Source organism: Triturus cristatus, chromosome 2_2, assembly GCF_964204655.1.
Source record: "Triturus cristatus chromosome 2_2, aTriCri1.1, whole genome shotgun sequence".
NCBI lineage: Eukaryota > Metazoa > Chordata > Amphibia > Caudata > Salamandridae > Triturus > Triturus cristatus.
Window position 1 is genome coordinate 719,218,117 of NC_140582.1, and position 17,959 is coordinate 719,236,075.

A 17,959-nucleotide genomic window follows, 5' to 3' on the forward strand; every position below is an offset into this window, starting at 1 on the left:
TCTCCACCATGAGCTTAACAGTGCTTCCCAAGTCCTAACCATTAGCTCACCCCCCCCCCCCCGATCACCTGTGTAGGGGACGCCGGCATCTCGATAACTTCCTGGCTAGGACAGCTGCAGCCAGGCTCAGCTGTCGTCTGACAAGCCAGTGTCCTAACTCCCATGAAGTCATGAAGATTGTTTTAGTGTGTGTTTATACACACACCAAGTGATAGAGGCTTCCCACCTCGTTAAACGGGGCTCTGAGAGTGCCCTTCTCTGGAAACCATGTATGGTCTGTACAAAGGTTGTACATACGTGTTGTATTATTTGTGTTCTCTTGATCCAAGAGTACTTGGACATGTAAATATGCACTTTATATATGTATAATCGGGGTGCGCGTTGGACTAACAGTATCCAAGTGTTTCCCTGTAGAAAGTAGAAATGCAGCAAGCAAGATTGTTTATCCTGCAGCTCTGGTGTTGGTGGAACATTTACAAATGTTCACGTGTATCAATTAAAAATTGCATCCTCATTTTAACACTCATGGTTTTGATTAACAGCCATCATACTCCTTTAAGAACCAGAACACATATCAAAAACAATGGGATGGATTACGTATTGCAGATTGATAACTCATAGGTTTGGGTTGGAAGGGAAGAGAGGATGCTGCACTGTTGCCTTTGCGAAAGTTAAATATACCTGGGGAAGTAAAGCCCGGCCTGGTTTTTCCTGGGCTCCCCGTTATTGTTTACGGTTCCTCACTGTTGGTATGTCCCAGCCTTCTCTGGGACGGGCAGGGGACTCTGAGTGATTCTACGTTCAGGTTTGACCCTACGGCTCATAAGGTGTTTAGGCCACAAGGTGGCACTGCGCTACTGTTCCTCGCTCTAGGTAAGCTGCAGCAAGGAGCACTGCGATCATTTACACCTTACTTTTGTCCCACCCGCTTGAAGTTTTACCACACTTAAATAGTTAATTGTGAAGTAGTCGTGATGAGTATGAGCGTGTCACACTATATCAAATTTGTATGCCCAATCAAGTTAGACAGCAGGTGGCAAGCCCTGCCCTGGCTCACGATATCCGAGCCATTGGCTGCTTTTGATTCCTTCCAACTCACTGGCTACTCTTTTCTGTGGGCGGGGGTCAATATTGTGCAACCTACGTCAATGGGTTTTGATTAAATTCGCTGGTGCAAGGCCGGTTACTTGCAGACTCACTCCGCGCAAAAACAGACATAACATTAAGATAATACTGAAGAAAGCTCAATGTTATGTAACCTTCTGTGATAGACCGCTATGAGGCCATATGCAGCTGTTATAAGGTAATTAACAGGCATGATGCTGGCTTCATGAAGTACATTTCGCTTATGCTCTTACTGCCTTTTCTGTAAATTTAGGGTGATTAGCGCGGTCATTCTGTGCACCCAGTTGAAGTAAAGTGTAGTGTTCAAGTTTTGTCCCGGCTTTGGCTTTAAAATCCTGGCCACCCTATGCTGAGGGCAAGGACGAGCAGCCATGGATGAGGGATGAGAAGAGACGTGTGTATCCTGCCGTTGATTCTCACTGAGCATTAGTAGGTTTGGGGTGAGGCTGTCCGTTTCTGGCGTAGGGGTTGTGACACCTGAAGTCACTTTTGAGTGGCTTGGCGTTGGCGGCAGTGTGGTGCCGGTAGAATAGTAGAATGGCTACAAGGCTTTTATGAGGAACATCTGCTGGCACCATCTAGAAACAGGTACCATGTACACTTGGTGGGCATTTCTAGCTTTTAAAGAAAGTTGAGACAATCCATTAGAGGTTCAGTGCAAGGCCTCATTTGGTTGGGCAATTTCAATTGTAAATAATTAAACCAGTCAGCCCTGTGAATTAGGCAGGCATAATATTAGCTAAGATGTTTGTTCAAATCTGGTAGAGCATATCGACCAGAATTAGTAGTGGAACCAGGAACAGCTTTACAAAGCAATGCTGTAAATTTCTTGTAGAATGCTGGGTTGACAAGCTTCAGGGATAAGACCCTGACCTTTCACCCCTCCAGGGACCATCACTAATTCCGAGCTAGTAGGCGTGGAGCATAATAATCCCCCAGCGGGTAGCACAAGAGGAATGGGTACACATGAATGTGTGACCTCATGACGCCCTGTCTTAGCAGTCCAGGTCACACCACAGAGGGCAAAGGCAAGGCCTCGGCCCCTAATGAACTATGTTTAATTTTAGTTGTGTGGGAGTGGGGCTCACAATCTCGTCTCGTCTCGCTATGTCTGGTCGATTCAGCTAAAATGTGCCCTCTGCAAACAAGGGCAGGTTACAGGTCGCTTCAGTTAAGCCATATTCACCCACGCTTTAGCCAGGGCAGCAGGCGGGTTGTGGTAGTTAGTCAGTCAGTCAATTACTTTTATTCGATCAATAAAAGATCATAAAAAGAGACAAAACAGACATAAAATCACAGTACGAGAAATACAGAGCAAAAGTGCATCAATTACAAATCTGGTATTAAAAAACATATTCAAAATTTAAAAATATGAAGAGAACATATTGCATTGGTTCAATTCTGAATTAAAAAGAATAAATAGAATTTGGAGATACAATTTCCGTCTAAAAGACTAACAGGGATGAAATAGTCCATAACTACGGGCCACCGCCCGTCACGACCACCTCCGTTATGTTGGGAGTATGCCGCTCTCTAGCACGCTTCTTACTAATGCGAACAGCTGCGAACAGCTGCGACTAAAAAGTTTGCTACATAAAAGGCAGTGGTAATGTTAGGCAGGAGTTGCAGGGACAGAAGTGCTGGCCGAACCTGAACATGGCCAGCCCCTTTAAGTAAGGCTAACAGGTATTTTGTCCTAATCTGTACAAAATGCTCACAAAACATAATAAAATGTAATGTGTCTTGGCTTGAAAAATTATCACAGTCACATGGGGGCGCATTATCCGGGGTTGCCCACGTGGGATAAAAACCTAGCACATACGGTATCAAGTTTAAGCGGAATTTAATCAGGAGAGACCTGTGAAGTGGGCTTGTGACAAATGCCAGGTAGGGTTCAAGGCCAGGAACAGTAATTAACCCATAGTTCCTTCTCACTACCGGCTTGTTTAATTCAGTGTCCTCCCTCTCGACCATTAATCTTGTCATTAATGCAGTCTTGATCCCCTTAATGTCCTTCTTGTTAATACATTCAGGGGAATTGAAGAGCTCTGAACGTCCCACTATGCTCAGCATCTTTTTAACGTATACTAGCCATGGAATTGTGTGGGCTCTATCCATGGCTAGGCAATCCTTTAGTATTAAATGTGTTAAAGGAATATCTTGATTAAGCCAGGTTTTAAGCCAGCATGTGACAGGTGCCATTTTGATTAAGTCAACAACATACCCCAAGCCCAATTCTGAATGTGTAGTAAAAGTGGGTGTGGACTGAGGAACGGACAGCAAGGATCTTAAAAACTTGTTTTCCACCCTCTGGATGGTGTCATTTCTAGAATAGCTCCATATGGCGGAGCCATAGGTGGCTATTGCCAGGGATTTAGCTTTATAAACTTTCAAAATGGCCTCCAGGGGGCGACTACCCAACCGTTTGGCAAAGCCAAGTATAGCTGCCACAGATCTTGCCATTGCGTTACCTTTTAAATTGTGTTGAGGACCCCACGTGCCCTTCTCGTCAAAAATGACCCCTAGATAGGTGAAAATTGGGACCCTTTTGACCTCGTGGCTTAAACAAAAAAAGGATTTAGATTTATTTTTCCTACTAGCCTGGCCCGTGATCATGACCTGTGATTTTTGGGTATTAATTTTCAGGTCTAACGATGTCATGAAGTCACCGAAAGAGGCCAATAGTCTGTCAAGGGCCACCCCTGAACGCGCCAAAAGGACGGCGTCGTCCGCGTAAAGGAGAACTGGGATCTTGGTCTCTCCTACACGTGGTACATCCACCGCTGCGTTTGCCAGGGCGGGGTCCAGGGCATTGATGTAAAGCGTGAAAAGGAGGGGTGCCAATATGCATCCCTGCCTTACACCTCGCTCTGACTTGAAGCGGCTGGTACACCTTCCCCCCTGGGTGACTCTCACCGAGGCTGATAGATCACGATGGAGATCCGCCAAAAATCCAACCAGAGGGGGATCAACTCCATTGTCCAAAAGAATGCTCCACAGTTTCGACCTATTGACTAGGTCAAAAGCTGAGGAGAGGTCCATAAAGGCCATGTACAGAGACCCCTCCTTTGCAATAGTGTATTTGCAAATAAGTAAGTGGAGATTTAAACATTGATCCTGCGTGCTCCTATTAGCCCTAAAACCATATTGGGCGTCACATAATATACTGTTACCTGCCAACCATGTGTTCAATCTGCCCAAGATGACTCTGCCTAAGATTTTGACAGCAGAGTCAATTAGGGAGATCGGCCTATAACAGGCCGGATCATCCCTCTGGCCTTTTTTAAAAATTGGGATTATAGTAGATATCGCCCAGGACTCGGGGATATTCATGTGTCTTGCAGCATTAAAAACATTAGTTAGTATTTTGGCCCATAGTTTAGGTGCGGACCTGTATAGGTCGGCTGGGACGCCGTCAGGGCCTGGTGCCTTACTCTTCGATGTCTCTTGGATGGCTTTTTTTAGTTGTCATCTAACAAGTGTGTTGCGGTTCAAAAAAGTTTTGTAAACACTGCGTTAGAGCACAGAGGGCGACAAGGTATTATAGACCATTTGGCATTCCCAATATTCAGGAAAGGGCAGGTTTTTGCACATATTGTTCCCCTCCAGTTCCCACAGACTTGTTTGCCCCCTGGGTTATCCTTTTATGGGCTAGAACCAGAGATTGGAAGGGGCATCTTCTGCGACCTGTGTCCCAAATAACGCTGGGGAGACGTAGCAGGAAGGGCATGGTTACTACTCTGGTTGTCCCAAAGTTTTGGGGTCAAACTGGGTTGGAGCAGTAAGTCTACAGTCCTTAGGAAGCATTCAGCCTTCCTTCAACCTAAGTAAGGGCAGTTAGAGGTACATAAGTAGCAGCAAGTGGGTAACATACACCGGTTATTCAGCAAAATCATACCCCGGGGCACGCGAGCTTCACAAAGGCACAATTAGGTTATGGTCCATCAAGCACTATACACAGCGAATTGTAAGAGTGAAAGTAAGGTAGGTCGGACATCATTTGTCTTCTACCTGCACTGGCATATCGTGTCAATAGTTGCTGGGGCAAAGGAATTGCTGACAATTATAGGTACATTTGGAATTCCCTTTCAAGGGGCAGGTGAAGAGGTTTAACGTATGTGTATCTCTGGTCTTATGGCTGTGTAGGGCCATTCTCTTTAGGGGTATGTCCAGGGCGGGCGGGTTTTTATTGGCCAAGCCATGCCAGTGACACACACTTCACACGAAAGGGAGCCACTATGAAGGCAGTCTACAACACAGACTGATACGCTGGGATCAAAAATCCTCTTCACCCAGCTACTGGGTATTATGTTGCCAGGGTCGTTGAATGACAGGCAAGGGCATTAAGGAGCCGTATTAAGCAACAGGGTCAGCTGCAGGGTGGACTGCGTAAGTTGTCACTCCACGAAAGGGTACGGTGGCGCTAATAGTGGGCACAATACATATATTTTTTCAAACCAGATGTGACACTATCAAGGTGTTAACTAGGGTTTAGCATTCAAGAAGGTTTGTGCAATGTCTGGCCGACATGGCGAAGTAAGTGCATCATAGAGCCAAGGGTAGGTTCCATGTTGCTTCAGTTAAGCTCTTATGCCCCGCCCGGATAGCTGGACTAGCCAGGCAGGTTGAGGACACTGGCAGCCAACATAGGGTGCTGCTGTCCTAACAATTGGGAAAACACGGTGTCAAGCACAAAAGGTACGATACAAAGAGAACATTTGGCACGTTCAGTATTCAAAAACAAAAAAGAATTCAAATTTAACGGACCAGGTAATTTTCCACTACTTGGTGGCACACAGTTGGCAGTGGGAATGCCCAATTATGGGAATAAGCTAGTATGGGGGTAAACAAGGGCTTAGTCAATCCTGAATGTTTAATCACTATATTGCAGACAGTGCACACAGGTTTAAATCAGACAGATACAGGAACCTGGGAAGCCTAGGGGGCTACACCAGAGGGAACAAAAACAGGTGAAATTCCCATAAGGAATAAAGGATACAAGCTAAGTGCTTGAGGACACACTTGCTCATGGTCACGTACTGCTAGTTATGAACATTCCTGTTCGCCATGATTTAGCAATCAAAGAGGACTGTGCAAAGGTTGGGTCAACCTCAGCAAAATATGTTTCTCTGCTCCATGGGCAGGTTACGGGTTGCCTCACTTAAGCATAGAAGCTTATCGCCCTGATAGCCAAAGTAGACAGGCTGGTTGTGGGAGAGGTTACCTAACAAGTGGGCTGCTGTCCCATAAATTGGGACTCGGTGGAAAATGTGTAATATTTTACTTGGCAGACAGCTATTTTGGCTGTGGTGTTCATTTAAGTTTCCTTTGTAATTCTTTTGTCTTTTCACTCTGCTTGTGCTATCTATTTTAGTCGACTTCCTGACTCAGCTAAAAGCAATGTACATGCTGAGGGTTTGTAGCTGCCAGAGCACCGGGTCTCAGATGTTAACTGTCAACCATTTACTGCTGCCATAAGCACTCCTGCTCCCCCTCCCACTTTGCTGACCAAGTGGTTATTCAACTGCCCTTGTTTGCTGATAAGTATTTCTAAAACGTGTTCTCCATATTTCTGTTCACATGCTTACACTGCAGAAAACCTGTATGAAATACCTGTGTTCTGTGACTTCAGTCTACTACCTCAAGCAGCACTTGAGAGTGCTGTGTGGATGTGGTCCCATTCATGAGTGATTAATAAACTTGTTATTTATTTCCAACTCCAGTGCTGATCTCTATTTTCTTGGTCTCTGAACCCGTGGACAAAAGGGTACCAGTGTACCCCTAAAAAGGTACATTTCCACAACACAGGTGTTAAGGCACATACAGTGATAGAAGCACTGCAACCACAGGTTACACAAGGTTGAAGCCTACATTAGCTTGGAGGTCCCAGTTCACAGGTTCACAGTGCTAAGGGGTTTTTTGGGCTCCTTCAGGCACAGCCATCCAGGCGTACGCCTACGGTTAAGTTGACGAACATGGGGTGCACTTGTCACAGGGGGTTATGGACACATTCCACTGGAACATGTAGGAGCCCTAGAAAGCAGGTTGCATGTGAGAATATAGCTGTTTTGGTGGGGGGCTCTGGCGACGACAGGGGCCGCCTCCAGAGCTGTGGCAGAGTTACAAGGCGATCTGGAAGCAGATGGGTACAGAAGGGTACTTCTGAAGGGCACAATAGGGGTGCCAAAGCCAAATACCAGGAGCCTCGTGGCAGGTTCCTGGAAGAACGCATCGGCGTCGCGTTAGTTCTTCGGGCGGTTGTGGGCCTGAGGAACCAGGGGCTTGCCTTGCTACGCTCCGCCCTGAAAGGGTCGTGAGTAATAAGGGACCCATGTATCAAGTGATCCGGCAAAGAGGATCACCCCATAAGGTAGCACTGATAGGGTTCTCCACAGTGCTTGGCTCATCAGGCGGGTGGGGCAGCTTAGGCTGGTGACTACTGCCCACCCTTGGATCGCCCAAAAGATAACCCACCATATTGCATACTTTTGTATGGAATAAACCTGCAGCAATATCTTACCAAACAAAAGTTGTGTTGTGTATTTATTCATCATCATGCATGCTCTGTTGTTTTGGGGGGGTGGGGTGTGTTGCCAATAATGGCACTATGCAATTTGCAATTTCTCGACAAGAATTATTGTACATGCAGGTGTTGTGTTCTATACAAGTTGAAAAACTGCCCCGATTTGCAAATGTGGGCATGTGGGCATTTTAGCTATTTGATTTGCTAAAGGGGTTCACTTTTATTTTGGTGCGGGTGTTCCTCTGTAAAGTCCACTGCTTGTTTACCTAAATTAACCTGATTTTCATAAAGTGAATGATATCACACGTTCACTGTCTCTGCGCGCTGTAAATGTGAATAGTTACTAATTTAATGACAATAGCGACCGCGGAAAGATTTTACCAGGATTCGAACGTGGCAGCGACGAAGGTTTAACTCTTTAGCTACCTGCACCATACACATTTTTGCGAGAACCGGAACTTTTCCGTCCCCATTTAAAGCACCGTGAGACCCCTCTTTAAACTAGTAATCATTAAATCTGGCAACGTGAAGAGAACTGTCATGGGCTGCAAGGCACAGTTGCATGACGTTGCAGCTTGCAGGGCCTCGATGACGCCTCCAACTCTAGAAATGGGCTGTTTAATTCGGCTCCTCCCACTTGCGACGCCCTTATTTCTGCTGCCTTTCCACCGAGAGGCTTTCAATGCCGCCGGGCGGCGGCAGCTTACATGAATTAGTAGAACCGATCCGCCTCTCCCATTGTCCGGCTGCGCTTCCAGAGGAGCTGTTCCTGTATACAGTAAGTTTGTTTATGTATTGAATGAGTATTGACTCGTGTGAACAGGGGTCTGTTACCGGCCACGCTGTTGGGAAGGACGAAGTTTACAGAGAAGTAGATGAACAACTTTTTTTTGTGGTGTTGGCGAACAACATTTTTACAGCACTTATCTCTAGTTCTCGCATTGTTTGCGTTGTTAGTCACCAACACCAAACCGCCAGTCTTTCCAGGTGCGGACCGTCGCGCTCCATTTTGTTAGAAGTAATATTGCTGGTTGCTAAAGTGGCCTTTTATTCAAGTAGCACGGTCATGGTAAAATACGACGGAAACCCATACTCGGGCCTTGAGCTTGGAGCAGACCGAGGCATTTTTCAATTACATACTCCTTCTTTTAAATCCAAATATAGACAGGAACATAGCCCCGAATATATGCTTTGGAGACATGCCCCCAGTAACAATTACAACACAATGGGTGGTAGGGAGAATTATTCCGAACTTTTTCTAATTAAATGATTCGCCACAGTGAGTTTGCACAGCACCCGCTGCACTTCACGGTATTGCCAGATTGTGGATTTTGTGTGTGCTGATTGTGGACAGAATCACGCGAGAAACGATAATCATGATGGTCCTCATTGTCAGTTTGCAAATTAGGCCTTGTGCACGGCATGGGAAGATAATTCAGTGGGGTAATGCAAATCTTGCAGAGAGGTACGGCGTAACATGCAGGTTCCAAAACTAGCAAGATAAAACAAATAGTTAATATAAATGTAAATCCTCGAAAAATAACTTAGGGGGTTAATGCACTTGCTGCAGATTGCCATTTCTAACTTGGAGGTTACTTATTACAATCCCAGATAACACAGATAAAAGCAATGTGGTTCTTGTTGACATCATGTACAACATCAAGGTCAGGTGTGTGTGTCTTTGTGTCACCTTTAAATCACAGGTTACAGTTCCATTAGGATACCCTAGTAGGCTAATGTGCCTTGTGTGCAGATCTTTATGTAAAGTATAGGCCACAGTTGACATCATTGCCAGACAGCTCAGTATATTAAAATAATGGCAGTAAGGGCAGACTGCCTTCACTTTTAACTCAGTGTAAAATTCCCCAGCGCCCCCCCACACACCACCCTTTGGCAGTGCAATTGGGCGCTTCTCATTTTCACCCTCCCCTCCCCAACTCGAACTGAAATCGGTATGCTCCTTTACTCAATATTGAAATCACCTGTCACAAAGTCAGCAACCGCAATAGCACTAAAATGCTAAACACGCTTAAAAGTAAGTAGGCTGTTTGCCGAAGATAAAAATTGGTTCCAATACTAATGCTACTACAGATGGTAGGGCTTTGTTGATCTGTAGTTCCAGTGGTGGACTAGAAAGTATCCAACTGCAACAGAGCATGCACAGTTATAAATTTCTGATAAGTACATTTTGACTATCAACCATAGCGTTTTGGGGGCTAAGTGGCAAAGTGACAGGCATCTAATTTTAAATCGTTTTGGGAAGAAAAGTCTATCACATGGTGACGTGGACCCCTACTCTGAGTGTGCCAGCTGCAACGATATCTGGATCCCTGGTGCTGATTTTTGTTGTCATGGGCAAACACGGATCATGTATGTGTACGCTTTGTAATACACTACATACTGGGGTTCAGACAATAAGCTAAGGTAGTACAACAGTAGTATTAGATCTGAGCAATTGCATCCGCGTTACTTTTAACACAATCTTAGTCCAACTTTCTACTTAACCTTATTTGACTACAATGTCATGAGATATCAACAGGTAGTTGAAAAATAATATCCAGATGTCTGTGGGTCGTGCTGCATCTGGCAGAAGGTCAATATATAGTTTGGTTTTGTCGTTACAGTAAGTACGTTTGTGTATCCACTGGTTGGTGGTGGTGGATTTGCCACTTTCCCAGTGCCACATCACCAGATGCATCGCAAGTAATAAGGCAACAAACTTATGGTCTGCATATGGGATCTGTTAAACCATCCCAGTAGTGCAGAGAGGACTTGGTTGAATGTTAACATTAGTCACTTACTTCAAAAATCAAAACATTTGGACCAATAGTTCTGGATGTTTCCACACTGCCATACAAGGTGAATTAAGTCTGCTCCCTCCTTGCCGCATCTTTCACAGTTTGAATCGATCCTCAATCCCCATTTGCAAAGCTTTGCAGAGGTGCAGTATAAACTATGAACATATCTAAAATGTATTAATAGCAGCCTACTGCTAGAGAGTAGTTTGCCCATTTGTGCACGACAGTCAGACCATGTATCATCTGGCAGTGGTTGATCCAGGTCCGCCTCCCAGGCCCCCTTAGCAGTTTAACTTCTCTCAGAGAGCACCCTCGTTATGACTGTACAGTATGGAGATAAGTTTTCTGGGATGAGTAGCTGCATCTATTGGTCCCGAGCTGTCAAGCTCCTGGGGTAAGTTAGGTGTGAGTATTTTGCCTGTAATTTTAATTATATCGAATAGATAGTGATGTAGTGGAGTTATAGTGGTTTGTTGAGCAATGTCGTCTAATGTTATGAATTTTTGTCTTTGTAGAGGTTTCTCCATTTGGTTATTTTAAGGTTTCCAAGTTGGGAGTATGCTTTATTCTTCACCATCATACTAAGTGGGTGAGATCTCAAAGGAATAGCAGCCGAGTACAGTAAGGTGTTTGTTTTTTGCTTTATCCTGTCCCACACCTGCACTATACACCACACAGTATTTATTTTGGCGTTGTTGGAGAGTTGTTCTGATCACAGTGCCACAGATAAGGGTGTTTGTTCTGCAGTATCGTTCTCCCACACTAAGTGGGCAGAGTATTTGTGGCAGTGCAGTCAATATTGTGTAAAATCCGGGGGTTGTACTACACGACGTGCGCTGGGTGCGCAACGGGCGTTTGTGCCCACTTTGTGCACCCCGGGGCACATTGCGGCCCCTACTGTAATACCGATAGCGCTGGAGAAAATACAGTGCCAGCGATATTTTCAAGGGTGGGTTCCCTCATTTGCATGGGAGCGTGTCCCATGCAAATGAGGGAATCCCTTTGCTCCTGCGCTGTATTACAGGCAGAGAGGCAAAGAAGCCCTTAGCAGGTGCACTGACAGTGCGTCATTTAAAAGATGGTGCACTGTCAGTGCCCCTCCTGAGAGCAGCCTTCTGCAAGGGGTAAAGGGGGTCCTACGGACCCCCCAGACATCCCCTTGCTGGCAGGTGCAGTCACTGACTGCACCCGCCTGCAAGGGGCTCTCTAATCCCCTCTTTAAAAGTGGAGGAGGGTTGTCACCTGCACTGTGAAAACACAGAGCGGCTGCTACCGCTCCGGTTTTCACATGAATGAGCTGCCCTCAGGGCAACGTGTGTTTGCGTCTGCCCTGGGTGCAGTGCATTCATTATAATACAGCGCATTTCCCTTCATTGCGCTGGGCACACCTTTAAAAAGGTGCGCCCAGCACAATGAAGTCTAAGTTGAATTTATTTGTGCAGGGATTGATTGGAAATATTATTGACTTGTTCAATTTGATAGTGAGAATTGGAAGTTTTACCAAATCTAATAAATTCCAATAGTAAGGGGTTGAGACCTTCCTACAGGTTTCTTACATACAGAGTAATATCATCTGAAATATAAAGAGGCCAGGATTGGTTTGTTACTGAATTTCAGGAAGTATTGGTTATAGTGCTGTCTAAGAGTGGCAGCCAAAGGTTCCAACAAAACAGGGGAGAAAGAGGACACCCCTGCCTGGTACCTTTTATGTATTTGAATTGGTGTCGAAAGGTTGCCATTGAGGTACAATCGCACTGTAGGTGGAGTATATGGGAATCTAACCAGGTGCAGGAATTGGCGGGGCATGCCAGGCCTTCTCAACACCACCAACATGTAATTCCACTCTAGTGAGTCGAATGCTTTGGTAGCAGCCAGGAAGACTGCTGCAGATTCCGTCTCTGAGTCTAGTTGGTGGAGGATAGCAAATATTGCGGGATCCGCCAAGAAGGAATCCCGATTGGTCAGGGAGTACCATGGTGGGCAGTAATGGCATAAGGCGATTAACTATGATCTTTGCAAGTATTTCAATATTGCAGTTTATTATAAGAATCATGTTTGGTAGCTAGTTTGGAGGGCTAAAGCAATGTAATTATTATGGCCTCTCGCATCGAGTCAGAAAGCATACCTTTCTCAGGTGCTTCCTCATAGACTGCCAGTAATTGTGGTGCCAATAGATCTATATATGTTTTGTAGATTTCGGCTGGGAGGCTGGGTCTTTTTATTGGGGAGTTCTTTAATGGCTGCTGCGATATCTGCTATTGTGATGGGGTAGAACAGAAACTCCCACTCGGCGTCAACTAGCCATGCTGGTGCGACCGTATCAAAATAGGCTAAAGCAGTTTCATAATTGTGGGGTTTAAGATGGGTATATGTCTGTGAAAAATTGTCAGAATGTCAGTTCAATGTATTACATTGCATGTTGAGGGGTATCTGCTTTGTTGTTGATTTAAGTCACTGTGTTGGCCGCTAACGATTTTCTTACATCGCTAGCTAGGGCTTTCTGAGGCCATCCCCCATCACAGTAAATGTGTGCTCATGTGTATTTTCTTAAGTAGTTCTCTCTCCTGTTTCTGTGTATTTAGAGAATTTCTTCCTGATACCTGTTCTGAGCTCCAGGTAGACAGGCGTGTCTCCAGCTGATTTATATCGAATTCTAACTTGGAGAGGTCAGCCCTCAGTGTTTTAAGGACAACATGCTGTTTAGAAATACATTTGCCTTTCAGTACAGCCTTAACGCCTTGCCATAGTGATGCCAGTGTGTCCACTGACCCCTTGTTGTCATTAAAATAGTGTTCAATAACATTTCGGATTTTTGATGGAAGACAGTGTCCAGGAGTGGCCTACCGGAGAATAGCCAAGGCGGGGCATAACAACTGTCATCACATATGATAGGACCTTCAAATATGCGAGCTCTGCTTGACTGCTGTACAAAAAACTTGTGTTTGATTTAATAGACTAAACTTTTGCTCCATATATTATACAAATCTAGTCACATATGGGATACATATGACCCTGACTTGCCTCTTAGTTCATTAACACCATTGTCATCCGGACGGGGGCAGGCATGTTTCAGAAATCATGTTTAAAACCTATCACTTTCAATAAATACATAACTAAAGCATGAAATGGGAAGACACAGTACTTTACAATCAGCAGATTTTACACACTTCTAAAGTACAAAAAAATGTGCTTTCATAATGCCTGATAAAATCTGGCGTGCAAGGGGGAGAGTAGATTTTTCAACACCTGAGTTCTCCCCCTTCCAATATGTTAATGGGTGCAGCACCAGTGTTAACAGGTTCTCTGGTCAGAGTGTATTATCTATCTAGACGTGCATTTAATGTGGAGTTGAAATCCTTGCCCCATATTTGCGACCCTCTAGTTTTTGAGCATATAAGTCCCCATACTGTGTGGTAAATATCTGGACTGTCAGTTTCGGGGCCATAGGTATTTATAAGTGTTACAGGCTTTGGCCCCAGTTTACCACTTAGTATAATAAATCTCCTGTTGGGTTCTATTGTTGAACTCAAAGGGCAGAAGGGGATCCCACACTTATCCCGAATGACAACCCCTTCGCATAGGAGGAGTAGGGGAAGGTGATACGAATGCTTGCTTATTTGCCCAGGAGCTTGTCATTTCTGGCAGGAGATGTGGCTTTTGAAGAAACACAATGTCTAAAGTATGACGTTGGAGGTTTGCTCTCTCATACTTGCCTACGTTTTCTAGGGTTAATTGAAGTGAATTCCAACGCAGGTTCGTTGAAGAAAAGTAAGTTTATTGGAGAAGACAGCTTAACAAGCACAGCTGGCAGCAACATTTACTTAACGCTCCTAGAATCTCCATGGAATAGAATACAAATGACATTCTGCAACCATGGGTATTCTTAGGTAGGAACACCACCCCCCTATTAAAAAACAATAATACTACAATATAGAGGAAAAGAAAAAAATAATATATATATTTTTTTTTTCTATAATCCATTAAAATTGAATAAAATCTTTCATTTGTCAGGAGCATGCTTAATGCGAGAGCTTTTCCTTAATTCAATCCTATGACTCTCAGATTCAGGAAAATTATCGCAACGTTCAGTAATATTGCCAGAACTGTACTCTGAAAATTGTCAGTACTGTTAGAACGTGACTCCGAAACATTTGAACTAGGTATAGAATTATCATACGTGTCAAAAAAACTAGAACTATTATCATTCTCTTCAGTAGGTTCAGAGACAATGGGTTGAGAGACCAACTGTGAGCTAACAAATCTACACAAAGATATGCGTCTAAAATTCAAAAATTTGCCTCCATCTACTCTTACTGCTTTGCTGAAAACTTCCAGAACTTTAACCGGATCAGACCCCTTGCCCACTTCCTGCTAGTAAGATCACCAAACTTGACACAGACAAAATCACCCACTTTAATTTTGGAACCAGAAGATTGATGCCGCGAGAAATTATCCTTCATTTTCTCTTGATATTTCTGGACACGCTCCCTGACTTGGGATAGATCCAAAGTGGAATCATAAGAATTCTTCACCTTCAACCACCAAGGCGGGAGCTTAGAACCAGGTTTTCTCCCTCGTAACATCTCAAACGGAGATAGACCCGTAACAGAATTGGGAGAAGTACGATATGACCATAGAGTAGCACGTAAAGCCTTTTTCCATTCAAAACCACTTTTTATAGCAAGCTGGATAGATTCTTTACCCACCCTATTAAAGCGTTCTGTTCTTCATCCTTACAGGTGTTGGGCCAATGCCCCAGGGAATATGTAACTCATGAACTTGCATCATTTAATGTGATTCAGTTTTCACTATTACATCACTAATAGCGATCACTGATACACTGAGTATAGGATATTGTCTCCACACTTAGGAGAATAAGACCTGCCATAGAGCGGTCCTGAGGAAAGCCATGAGACTGAGCTTGGGCCTAGGTGGCTGAAACATGTAGAACATGATCGTTTGGAGACATAGGGGATCATTGATATGTTCCCGGTTAGCATCCCTTTTTGCTTTTAACCTTATCCAAATTCCCAGAAACTGAATCAATCATGTTGGGATATTTGAGGTAATTTTACATACACCACACATCCCACTGACAATTTCACTAAGAAGTGCTCCCTTGTGAGGGAGGCTTAGCCCACTAAGTCACACTAGGTGTCTTGAGTGTCGACCCGATAATGAAACATGCCACTGGTGAATTTTAGTGGGTATGGGTCTCTTGAAAACCCCTGAGAGACTCCTGGTTTTTAGGTCTCACCTGACACAGCGCATGTGCTGGTCTGGCGAGACTTTTTGAGAGGGCTCCAAAAAGTGTTACCAGGTCAGCCTAGAGCTACAGTGCATGTGCGCGGGTGCTGCGCTTGACCGCAAGCACTTTCACTTTCGCGGCCGCACGGCCGCTTTGATGTTTGATCGCGATCACTTTCACGGCCGCTCGTTTAATCAGTCTTGTGCCTTAATAATGCATCACGGTCATGAACAGTAGTATTGTCACTCATATAGAGATTCAAGTGATTCTTTTCTTAAGTAGAGCTTTTTTGGGGGACTCAGTGACTTGCCATATGTTGCAATTTACATCATGTGGTTGGATGCCCCCGTTTTTCAAACCCTTCAGTTAAAACGTTTGCATTTGTGAGTACTGCATAGTGATGTAGAGATACCCACATAGCGCCTCAATGTAGCCTAAAGTTGTTGCAGCACATGGTAAGACTTGAAGGTTTTGTAACACATTACATTATCACCATTTACATTACACAAGTCCACCTTAATTATTTTCTTCATAGGGACCTCTCTTGGCAAAGATTCCATTCAGTGAGTGTGCTCCACTCTGCTGGTCGTGATCCTATTCATTTATGACTATACACCCTGGCACATGATGGATTTGGTTGCAGTGTTTTAAAATATTTTCATAAATAGCCTATGGCTGTGCTATTAAGACAGTGTCTTAAATAACACGTGTGTGGCCAGAGTTCAGCCTGTTTCAAACCTTGTGAGAGTGCGAGCAGTTCTGTGAAAGAATGAAATGCGACTTGTCACTGTGTCATGTGCCTTTCTGGGCCAGCACAGGCTCACGCTGAGGGTGGTCATCCCAGCTCCCAGTTCAAGCAAATCTCCAGGTGTTCTCGCCGCTGTGTGAAAGGCTGGGCAATGCTTTGTTTAATTGGTGCTTATAAAGACAAGCATTTGCAATGCAATACGTCTCGCATTTACGCGAGTTTAAGCTATTGGCATTGTAAATGACAATGCCTTTTAGTTATGTTTTAAAAATGAAAACAAAAATAAAAGGCATTGTCATTTGCAATGTCAATAGCTCAAACTCGCGTAAATGCGAGACCTATTGCGTTGCAAATGATTGTATACCTCCTTTCTAAATGAAACTACGGTCAGGTGGTCACAGGGGCAGATCCTCAAAAGGATGTCTTCATGCTTGATACCGAATGTGCAGACAACTCGGACTCCGAAAGCACTAGTACAGACTCATCCTACTCCTTGCTTGGGTTGAGCACTGTTGAGGTAAAGGGCCCAAGAGGGGGGGGGGTTCTTGTTTGAGTGCAAGCTGGGGAGGCGATAGTTACAATTTGCTAAACACCTCTTCCTTGGATTAGCTAGTGATTCGATTTACAGTTGGATCAGTGTATGGATAGGAAGCTGTGTTAAGTCTTGTAGGAATGTGGCTGAGTCCAGAGCCTTTTCCCCTCAAATTGATGCTGTGATCAGCAGTGCCCAGGGCAGTAAATCTGGTATTCCGGGTCCTTACCCTGGCCTCTAAAATACCCTGCCGATAAAGGGGGAGGAGAGGTGCAAGGGTGCTCTGTCAACGATGAAGGCCTCCAGTCTCAACGCTGTGGGTCTTCCTGAGAGCTTGGTTCCCTTGTGGAGCAGAATGTCATGCAAGGCAAAGAAAACAGGACTTTCAAAATATTAATTTGTATCCCACAGTTTCGGCCATTGAAGGAAACTTAAAGAGAAGTTTAATTAATGCCTTCTGCAAGATATTGATCACTCTCGCTGCCCCCGACTGCTTGCATATCATGGGGTAGGCTTGTCCTTTAGTCGTGAGGCTGCCAGGTGTTTGCTGAAGCAGATGGTAGAGGGAATGTACGGGGACTGGAAGGGAGGTAGGGTTGCAGCAACATGAGATTCAGCAGCCACAACAGGCTACTTTGTGAGCCGTGACTCCGTGGCCAGAAGTGAAGTCTGTATCCTCTCCGCAATTATTTCACCCCGTCTCCCCATCAGCTTCCTGTCTGTCAGGAAAAAGCCAGCTGTTTCCAGCCAGTACTCAAATTTGTTTCCTTCGGTGTTCTTGCTCGAACTATCTTAATATAGGCTGCGAACACTGGGCAACTGCTTGTAAGTCAGCTCGTGAGAATTTTAAAAATTAAAATTTCCTATAATGTAAGAAGATAAGTGAAGCCTGTTTCTTGCATGATTTTTCTGTGGTCTTTTTATGAAATATTCCTGACGCGAAGTACTGTTTTAGTTACAAGAGTTGTCTTTGTTGGGCAGTGTC

The 17,959-nt window shown here is 44.6% G+C and overlaps 1 protein-coding gene across 7 annotated transcripts in view; it reads left to right on the plus strand.

Annotated features, from left to right (window-relative positions):
* Nucleotides 1-17,959, plus strand: part of TLR3 (toll like receptor 3) — a 243,377-nt gene that overhangs the window by 10,310 nt on the left and 215,108 nt on the right. Inside the window, exon 1 of one of the 7 annotated variants that reach the window (XM_085641968.1) lies at nucleotides 8,282-8,426. The exons of 3 other annotated variants lie outside the window; for them this stretch is intronic. Coding sequence is in view for 2 of the 4 variants with exons in the window: in XM_085641965.1 (XP_085498091.1) it covers nucleotides 8,331-8,426 (96 nt within the window). In the remaining 2 variants the exon portion in view is untranslated. Of the gene's footprint in view, nucleotides 1-8,281; nucleotides 8,427-17,959 lie in introns of those variants that run through there. 3 more of the 7 variants (XM_085641965.1, XM_085641972.1, XM_085641970.1) reach the window with 3 other exon arrangements.